Source organism: Blennius ocellaris (assembly GCF_963422515.1).
Source record: "Blennius ocellaris genome assembly, chromosome: 21".
Taxonomy (NCBI): domain Eukaryota; kingdom Metazoa; phylum Chordata; class Actinopteri; order Blenniiformes; family Blenniidae; genus Blennius; species Blennius ocellaris.
The window spans coordinates 15,746,635-15,757,462 of NC_137670.1; the positions used below are offsets into that span (position 1 = coordinate 15,746,635).

Below are 10,828 nucleotides of genomic sequence, written 5' to 3' on the forward strand. Positions count from 1 at the left end.
GAGTCTTTAAAAATATAAAAAAAATAAATAAAAAGTCCCCATTTTTGGGGGCCTGCAAGCACACACATGGAACGGCCATCACCTTTTCTGTGGCATGCTTCACATCAACTTTGAAGACGGGGTTCACAACCACACAGCTCCTCGGCCCCTCGACTTCAAAGTCGGCGAGTGAATAACCATTTTGTTAATGTGGTGTGCTATTAGGTTTAATTCCCGCTTATAAATGGCATTATATTAGTGGAAATAGTCTGCAGGCTCATTTCTTTTCCACATGCTTGGGAGAGACATTTGGTAAAGTTGGATCGCAGCAGAACGGCGGTGTGTGCAGCGTGTAAGTGGCTTTTGTTAGCTAGAATGTTATAAGAGCCACCAGAAGTATTAAGGGAGTGGTAAAAGTGGCACCAGGACTAGCAGCCTTATTTATATGTTCAATAAAGAAGAGTGTAAACAGAGGTCTTAATAAAGCGGAGTTCTGGCCATGATCACCTCCCTTTATGCCCCAGTGTAAACAAGGAGAGCTTGTGCCATTTATATAGCCTCAATAAAGTCAATGCTACATGGGAGGAATGTATATCTATGTATGTGGAAAGGGGACTCTGCATGTGTGTGTGTGTGTGTTTTCCTTATGGGTGATAGAAACATGATACAGACCTGTGACTGCATGTAGCAATAACTCAAGCTTTCCACAGCAGTTATATTTTTTCTACCAAAACAACAAAAACCATCATGTAATTGGAATGAACGGACCTCGTGTTTAGCGTACTGATAAATAGATATCAGTATATATAAATATAGCCAGCCATTTATTTATATATGGCTGGCTAAACAATAGTAGACCAATGTGCATCAAGCATGCATTTATGTGATGTGCAGTTCAAAAGACATAAGCCTGAGGTAAATTATAGACTTTTAAAAAGTCAACTATTTCATGTTCTTTGGCAAGATAATAAGAATATTGAGCGAGCAAAATAATAAAATACTGTTTTGGATTGTTTTTCTTGCCACTCACTAATCTCAGTCTATACATACTGTGAAGACATTTCTACCAAAATCAGGATCGCCAGCCATCAGGGTGATAAAATTTTAATACATTGCTCCTTTTTTTACTCATTTATTTATTTTACATCAAGTAACGGCAGTTAAGGTAGCAGTTCTCACAGCGACCTATTCTCTAAATTAAAAGGTGCAAAATCATTAAACCATATACGGCCCAATTTCACCAAAGTCCAGTCGAACCAGAGATTAAATAATTATTATTTTACAGACCAACGTCACTTCTCAGGACACATGGCTTTGGGGCACAAGCAAATTGTTTGACACCCCTGATCTACAAATCAAGCCAATTTGTTGACGCACGAGACAGACGGACCAGCAGATCCACGTACTTTTCCAATGGGTCTCGACGTTCTTGCTGCTTGGTGATTCAGGGAAATTAAATTTTTTTTAAAAAGAGTCATAGAAAACACTGCCTGGAACTGTTTGGATGTGAAGGCAAACACATTTTCATGGGGTTTGTTTCATCTACTTTTCTGTCAAACTTTATTCAGGACCGCCACTGACATCTCGTCAAGCCAGAAAAGCCAGCGCTTACTCAGGCAGCTTCCTGCTGATATTTCACAAGGCCGTGATCCCTGCTTGACGAAAGCTTCTCCACAACACACGAGCTGCTAGTCCCGTTGAACAGACGACCTTCCTCAGTTCTTTGTGGATTTCAAGACGTCCTTCTTTCCACTCTTTCACAACTCCACCTCCTCTCTCTCTCTCTCTCTCTCTTTCTCCCTCGCCTGTTCTGTCCCACCAAAATGAATCACGACTGCCCGGCTTTATTAAACCCCAGAGCCTGCTTTCTCACAGCCAGCCACAAGTCTGTTCTTGACAGCAGCCTTGTGATAAAGTAGTCATAGTAATCTTCACTTCTCCAACACAAATGGCTTGCTGTTCTTTTCATCTGCACACTTGATGAGGCCATGCCCCCAATACACACGGTGGTCCTCTTTCGAACAAGGTACAGGCTGCACATATAAGCACACATCTATAAAGAGCACTCGAAAGCATAGTCACTCTTTGCCTGACGTGGGCGGGGGGTGGGGTTGTGGGGGGGGGGCGCAAAGAAAATGTGCACAAGGATGCACTCCAAAGTCACTGTGACAGCAATTCTCCACAATCTTGAAAATATCGGATTTAAAATAAATAAGAGCCCTGTGCAGTCTGAAGGAGACTCTTTAACAAGTGCAATCACATCAGAACAAGACGTGCACTTCCAGCAAAACTTCTGACAAGTAGGATCCGTTTCCCTACAGATGGTGGAAAAACATCATTTCAAGTCATTTTAATGACACTCTTCAAATGTACTTCAAGGAAATATCTTTTTCTTTCACTTCCACTCATCTATGTTGTTTTATCACTTTATCCAACTTAAGTTGATTGAGGTGTTGGACCTGATCATCGGGCTAAAGGCACTGGTTCTATACTTCATTTTAAAATCACAATATTCGTATAAGCAAAATTGTGTGCCTGGCAGCAAAAGTCCCGTTTCATTTTTAGAACATATTACGTTTTTATATCTATAATAAACAACAGAGCTACATTGAAATGTGCAAATTATTCAAATGATGATCATTAAATGTTCAGCTCATCATCATCATCATCACACAGACGGGTTTTATGACCTTCCACCGGATTAAGTGTTTGCATTTTGATGTAAAAAGATCAAAACCCAGTAAACTCCACATTTTGAACCCAGTACTTTGAATTATGAGAATGAGTACTTTCATGTTGTTGCAATAGTACTTTCACTTATGTGAAGGCTGTGCATATTCCTTTAACCTCCGTTAACCTCTGAGACTGCTTCATAAACCTCCACAAGAAAGCAGGCATGAAATTAGAGCACGTGGAACTAATAAAGAGGGCGAGGGGTTTAAATTGCAGCGCTTCAAACTAAATAATGACACAACATGAATAAAAAGGAGGAAAAAAAATATATGACTCATTTGGTTCTACATGAAAGTGTGTTCGTGATAAAGGAAAATCCAATAAAATGACCACTTTGTCTGGCTGGAGACCATGTCTCCTCCGGTCGCTTGATGTCTGTAATCAGAGCGATGACTGGACTGTGGACTTGATCCAGCAAAGTTTCAGGGCCAAAAGTTGGTTCTGACATCAGCCCGTTGGGGAAAACTTGGGTAATGTTTATGGCTATTGTTCATTAACTAATGTGTGATTGACAGGCATATCACGAACTCAATTTGGGTCCAATCAGACTGGGCAAATTATGCTAATTCAAACTGAATGGTGATTGGGAATAGAATGATGAAGGATGCACAGAGAGGAAGACCCATCAAGCACACGTTCTTCCATCAATGACCTTGGAGACAAAAGCAATAAAATCTGTTGTTGATTCACTTCATCTCTGTCACTCCCAATAATCTTATTTTTATCGTGATCATTTTGTTGCGTCATTAAATGACCGATTAATTTTCTTTACTCCCAATTGTCAAAAAGCGAATACACTCATTTTATGTTAAAGAGCTTAATGCGATATTGCTCAACAAAAAGTGTAGACTCTTTCCATGCAGCCATCCTCCCATGTTCTTAAATCACCTCACGTGGCGTCATGGTGGCAATACACATCGCAAAGACCTTGTCTCTCCTTCTTTCCACTACTTCTGCTCGCTTGCCATTTGCGGCCAAAAGCCATTTTGAAGGCCAACCATGAGATATTATCCCTATGGCAGTTCCTGGCCCTCGCTCAGTTGGCTTCATCTGATGCACCCCCCGTGGAAGGCACTCAGGGGGGCTTCCCAAGCAGATGTCCAATCCACCTCAACTGGCTCCTATCAATGGGGAACTATGTGGGGTTTTTCCCCCCCACCCAGATGGTTATAATGCTCACCTTGTTTGAAATGGTGAGCACCGACACCCTGCAAGAATGTTTGGCCCAATGTCTCCACAATTCCTTCAGTTGAGGTCCAATGTTTATGGCCAGAGTTGAGGGTAAGGATGTGAACAGTCCAGTACAGAAACAGCCTTGTTGGGAACGTTTGGACTACCCTACAATAGTTCTCAAAATCCCTTCATTCATCACTTCTGAATAAGACTATGATATTGCAAAATCCACTACCTAATATGGAGAACCACTAGTTCTCTACCTAATGTCTCGTGAAGAGGAAAACTTTTTATTGGGAAAAAAAACTAAACCAATAAGGATACAAACCTTCACCTCAGCAACACACTCAAAAAAAGTGCAAATCAAAAGCAGCAGGCAAAGTATAGCCTTGAATTCACCTTGAAAAAGCCCCAACTAATGCTTATTATTTGAACACAGCTCAGTTCAGATGGACTGTAGAAAGACTGAAGTGCCTGCAAGAGCACTTCTACAAGACACATGGCCATGGGACTGCTGAAAATCGATCAACTTCATGCAAACTACAAGAACAGACTCTCATAACCCTGCCATAATGTGTGACAGGGTGAATAACATCCATTCCCTTAAAGTGATCTGACAAAAAAAAACTGAACACTTTAAAGAATATGTAAACTAAGGGATTGCAGAAATAATTGTATGCATTCCAAAGCAACATTAATTGAGGAAAAACTGGCTCTAATATGTTGATTACCTCATTGACTAATCCTCACATTGTAACTCAAATTTGCTTCTTAATTCATCAGCACCGCAGAGCAAAGGTGAAAAGTGCCCGGTAATCTTGGCTTAACTCCACAGAAAACATCTGACCCAGTTGGGAGACATTATATCAACACCCAGAGGTTCACATTAGGAAACACAGAAACCTGCAGGTGACATCATGGCAATGGGAATTTGCGCAAACTGGAAATGGGGCCTCCTTAAATTAAATCTAATAAGGTAGCAGTGTGTCAAAAGCAGCAGCAATGAGACTTGTTAATGGCTGTATTTATTGGCAGATACACTTTTGGGGCATGTTTCGGATCATAATCAAACTGCTATAAGACGGGGCTCCCTCTACTGGTAAATAGCTCTTTTGTGTGCCCTCTCCCTCTCCCCCTCTCTTTGTCTTTCATACACTGAACCCATTTACTGTCACACAAGCCTGATGTCAGCACATAATTACTGCGAGGGAAATAGATGGTCACGCAGCAAAAAAAATAAAAAAATTCCCCCTTGGCTCAGCAGGAGGTTAATGCTGTCCAAGAAACCAGCGCCGTTACGCCTCCAGCTGGGTGACACGGACACACCCACCTCGCTGCATGGGTTGCACTCCCTGCCTGGTACGGACCCCATGTGCCTTAGCAACAGAGGTCAAAGTCAGGAAGGCTGATGGAGCAGAGCTGGGAAAAAGCTCATTAATGTGGCTCCTATGATGTGTTTCAGTTTCAGCTCAGAGGAACTCCCGCCTGTCATGAGAAGCACATGCTTGGCACAAAATACCAAAAGTCACAGAGCTCATTTATCACATAAAAAAAAAAGAAGAAAAAGAAGGCTGTGGTGGGTGTTTAGTGAAGTCAAAATAACCAAGTTATTAGAAATACGACAGTCTCCTGAATATCTGTTCTGTTCATTTCGGCGATTCATCCTCAGTCTGTGCACGCACTGTACTGAACGTAGACCCTGGAAAATGTAATCGAAATCTACTTTTGTTCATTTGGTCAAGTTTAACGAGTTACAGTACATTTTCAAATTTGTCATTACTCACTGTTCCTGACATTTCTCCGGCACAATAGGAAAAAATGTGTGTTCTTTTCCCCCCTTTGTCTCATTTATGACTAAATAAATATGCGGATATATTGTAGTTTTATTGGATAGATTAAAGCCCTTTATAAAATATATATATATATATATAAAAGGAAAACTGCACACTGCAATCGAATAACCTGACAACAACCAACACAATCTTTTGACAAGTCTGAAGTGGTCAAGGCTGTACAGAAGGCTTTCTTAGCTATTTAATGTGCTGCTTTCTCTGCTTCCGTCAAAAATACATCACAGGCCTGCCTCTGAAATATACAACTCTGGCAGATGCAGACACAGAAAATGGCGGCAGACAAAATTCATTAAGGCCAATTTGTAAGAAAGTCACCCAGGTAGGAGGTGACTCGTCTTGTCCCCGTTAACACATGTGCCCATTAGGGAACACATTGCAGCCTTTTTTTTCTTTCATTTTTGTGGCAGCAGAAGACTGAAGCAAAATCTGAGCTGATGCCGAGCACCAGGCTATAAAATGATCTAGAACTGAGACGTGAAATTCTGTTTCAAATCTCAGCGGAAGACAATGGCTGCTAGTTTTTTTATTTTTTTTTATGCAATCTACTCAAACTGGGGCATGCTTCCCTTAACACCAACACTGTAGTATGCTAATATGAAACTGCCAGTAGTTCCCATTCCTTTGAAATGATCAGTACTAGTCTACAGCTGCCTGGATTTGGTTCTACCAGCACTAAAAAAAAATGTACAGACTTTGATAAAATGTCAAATTCCAGTAATGGGTAAAGTCCTTATCGCTAAGGAAAAAACTACAGTCACCTGCAAGATGTCAACTTATTTGACATACCCTTTTAAATGGAAGCACAAGAAAAGGCTTTGTGACATTTCGTGTCACAGTGAACCATTTAATTAAACCTGTGATCCAATATAAAAAGATCTGCAGTGGGGAAAAAATAACTCAGGTGTGGTTTTCCTTATCTAAAAACAGAGAGCCAACATTTTGTATATACAAAGAAGCTCGCTGGTGGTATGAAAAAACATTTCAATGCAGCAGGAAAGGGAATGTATATAATGTTGTGAGCCCATGACTAGTTTTGACTCAATTTCACAATACCATGAGGGAGGCATTTGTCCCAGATTCATTATGCATGGCTCCAAATATGCAGCTGGAGTCACACAAATCCATCCTCTGCAACAGGAAGAAGAAGAAGAAGGAGCCCTGCTATGGATGGTATGGCTCCCCACCAAGCTCTGATGTCTCCACCATGAAGTCTCTGAAGGGTTACACTGGGGCAGAAGAAGGCAGAGCAGCAGCCAGTACACAGCTGGCAAGCTCTCCAAGATGCTTTTGCCAAGGAGTCTTCAAAACTGTATGCATTTCAAAAGTTAGGATTTAAGGCACAAGCGTGTTGCCTCCCTCCACCCATGCATACAGTCTCCGTACAGTCTTTTGAAAATTCAGGGTCATGGCTGGCTGGAGCTAAACCCATCTGACCCCGGGTGAAGGAAACCTAAACCCTGGACAGGTCAACAGTTCAAACAGACTCACATTCACACTGAGGAGCAATGAAGAGTCAGCAGTTCATTTAAAGACTCATAATCCACCCATACACAAGGAGAACATGCAAACTCCACACAGGAAGACCTTGATTGGAATCAAACCAGGTACCTTCTCACGGTGAGGATACATCGGTGGCCACAACACAGCCGTGCGGTATGATTTGTGAAGTTTTCCCAATAGGTGGAACTCCAGTTAAAGCTCAAAGCAGCATAATTCAATGTTTGGTGAAATGCACTTCTGCTGTATTGCCCTGATCCTCTATGTACACCATCATGTTGCATATGTATACATATTGATTTCTTTTTTTAAGGTCAGAATTGTCAGATTGTCTTCCAGCGACTGCTTTTTGCATTTTGTCAATTGATTAATAAAATGCATTCGGGAAGGTGATCCACGCCATCATATAAAACACACCTCAATGTTTTGCAAAATGGAACAGGCCTTCAAGTGACCAATGCTAGTGAAACATTGATGGGGTGGGACGTGACGTAACCCAGACAGATTTGACTTTGACAAGTGATATGTGCGCCAACTTGGATTGTCTGACCGAGCGAGAGAGGGGGAGAGAGAGAGAGAGAGAGAGAAGACGCTTGAGGAGAGGCACGCTCGAATCAACTCTGACCTGTCTGGGTGTGAAAGCGCGATGAGAAAATCCAGAGTCAGCATCAGGTTTCACTTGGACTTTTAAACTTTTGTTGGGAGGGGGAGGTCAGATAAGTGCAGCACAGATTCTACGAAATTAATGCAACACATGTAGGATCAGGCCACATGGGGCAGGGTCCAGCTATTTCCTGTCTCCTATATAAATATCCCCCAGCGCGAAACGGCAACTGGCTGATCAATCTGGTTTGATGCACCAAAAAGCACATCGGCCAGCTCTTCTTACCAGCCTCCTGGGTCATAAATGTCCTGAACAACTCATCTGGAAGATCCAAGTCCATTCATACTGAAAAGACACTAAATGGCTCTGACTCGAGATGGGTCGCATCGTGGCGATAATGCCTCTCTGAGGAGGACACCGTTTGCTGAAGGAATGTTTTACTACGGTCCAAAAATACATTCACTGCTCAACTTTCATTTGTCTGAGGCTGCAGCACGCAAGCAAGTGCTCCAGGCAAGCAGAGTCAAGTTGGCTGAAGCGGTACAGCTGGCAAGACAAAACCGGCTAACACGGCGCGTGTCAAACATTGTAAGGAGGGTGGGGTGGGGGGGGGGGGGATCATTCACAAATGATTCCTGGGACGGGACAGTAACATGTCTGAGACAGACGGGGAGGGAAGCAGACATGAAAAGCTCAAGGAGTGTCATGAAATATGGAGGAAGACATGACATCGCGTGGAGCTCAAAACGCCCCGTCGTTTCTCAGCAGGCCGGGTTTGAGTGAAGTGCAGTGTGGAGACAGCCGTGCAGCACATCGACAAGCGCTTATAAATCCACCTAATTACGCTTTGACAAGGCTGCAGCTGATTGCTTTCATCAACCAAATTAGATTTTCCATGACACCTGTCCAAAAAATTATGGCAAAAAAACTCCACTTCCACATTTTAAAAAGGCCGAGGCGACACCCTCAGTTTGGTTGATTTTACACTGGAATGAAGGTAAACACTTTAAACTTTTGCTTTTTTTTTGTTTTAAACAACATGGAAAACTAAGAGATAACTAAAACTGTCACCGATAAAAAAAAAAAATGTTGTGCGTTTCAACAGGAAGGTGTTCACAAGGCCCCCCTGAAGTCATTTACTGCAATCAAGCAGAAATACCCCGAAGCAGGTAAATACCCCAGCAATACAGATCATCTCAGTTTATCTCAGCCGCACGCACAAATGGAGCGGCGGGGAAGGTTGTTCAATGAGTCTGAGCCCACGGGAAACATGCATCAAGGCTAATGTCTGATGATGACGAACTGCTGATGAATAAATGAACGACTTCCTTGTGCTTCAGTCCCAGTATTACACATTTACCCTTGCTGGTAATTAATTCCCCGGATTCCACAGCGAGTGTCGTGACTGTCAGTGTGTTTAGATGTGAAAGTTTTTGAATACGCTCCAATGCGGCTCCTCCGCTCAAGACTCTCGAACACCTTGTGTAGTATCCTTGTTGATTCCCACCTCGGGCACAGAGTGCTGGTGACTCAGATGGCATGAGCAGCAGCCCAAAGCCATGCAATCACGGTGATGAGACAAACACACACACGGACATTTAAAAAAACAACAACAACATTAAAACATGTCCCTGAGCTTACAAGCAGCTATTTTCTTCTCATCTGTTGCCAGGATAATATTAAACTTTATCATCTGTTTTAGTTCAAACCAACAATTAGGATTTTAATTTGAATGTTTTGACACACAAGCAATCCCTGGAATTGAAAACTTGAAGCATGTCTGAAGTGCGTTGGGAAGCTGAAGTGTGCTTGAAGCACCAGCAAAATGCCTCAAGTGCTACCACTGATTACCAAAGAGAGTTTCAGCATCATCAATTATACAGCATCCGCTCTCTTCTGGAGGTACACACTGGGTGGACTGAGAGCTAACATTTGATGTTCTGCTATTCATACACTCTATTGGAGAAAATGAGAGAGAGAGAGAGAGGGAGTGAGTCATGAATGTATGAAAGTTTGAGTTTGAGCACGCAGGGGATGCATCATTCTGTCCAAACATATGTTACAGATCTCGGAGTCTGGTGCATTCACAAAGACTTTCATAAAACATGACGTACCCCCCAAAAAAACAGCCAGCATGGATGAAGTAAAGAGAAGAGAAACAAAGAGGGCACACGCACACAAAGACACACTGCAGGCAGCGAGCGCTGCTCATTGACAGATGCAGGCGTGAGTTTCTTTGTGACAGGGTGTGTCTCGATGTGATATTGACCCAGAAACACTGTGGAAAACATCTCACTACTTTTACGCATGCATTCCCCCCCCCCTCACTTGCCATCACCTCTCTTGACCCCCTCCCTTACCTTCTGCAGATGTGGAAATCACCCCCACACCCACCGCCACAGAGACAGCTAAAGCCTGAAGTGTCAAAATCACAAACTTCAGACGGCGACTCTTGCGGTTCATGATGCCGAGGCGCGGACTGCGACTGGACAACTGTCTTCACTGCAGCGCAGCCATCCTACAACCACAGTCCCCCCGCAACAGCTGATGTGCAAAGAGCCTCCCAGAAATAAAAGAAGGGACTTCCTGAAATCTGATCAAGGAGCGAGCGAGCGAGCGAGCGGCGCTTTAGGAAATCCCGATGACAGCTGATTCAACGGCTCCGTGCGCTTCCTCCATTCAAAGGTGTCCAAGTGCGCAAGGCTGCCCGGCGCGCAAAGTGCGGGACGCGTTGGGGGCAGATAAAATCACCGGCGACGAAAACATCGACAAGCGCACGACAAGACGCTGCTGTCTCTAGCCGCCCACCGGAATGGCATCAATTCCAGGGCAATTACTGGGGAGAAGTGTTGTCTTATGAGTGGAGACCATGTGCTCCCAGGAAGCGCTCCTCCAGGTCCTAAACACCCCGGCGGAGAGGCGGAGGCACGAGGAGGACCGGCGACAAGTCAAGTTACACGAACGACACTTCCAACAACCATCATAGGAA

At 43.3% G+C, this 10,828-nt stretch overlaps 1 protein-coding gene across 1 annotated transcript in view; it reads right to left on the reverse strand.

The window, feature by feature from the left end:
- Window positions 1-10,302, reverse strand: part of adam12a (ADAM metallopeptidase domain 12a) — a gene marked incomplete at its 5' end in the record, with an annotated part of 79,744 nt that extends 69,442 nt beyond the window's left edge. The window contains one exon of the mRNA XM_080516823.1: window positions 10,200-10,302. Coding sequence (XP_080372949.1) covers window positions 10,200-10,302 — 103 coding nt within the window. The remainder of the gene's footprint in view (window positions 1-10,199) is intronic.
- Between the last annotated feature and the right edge of the window lie 526 nt (window positions 10,303-10,828).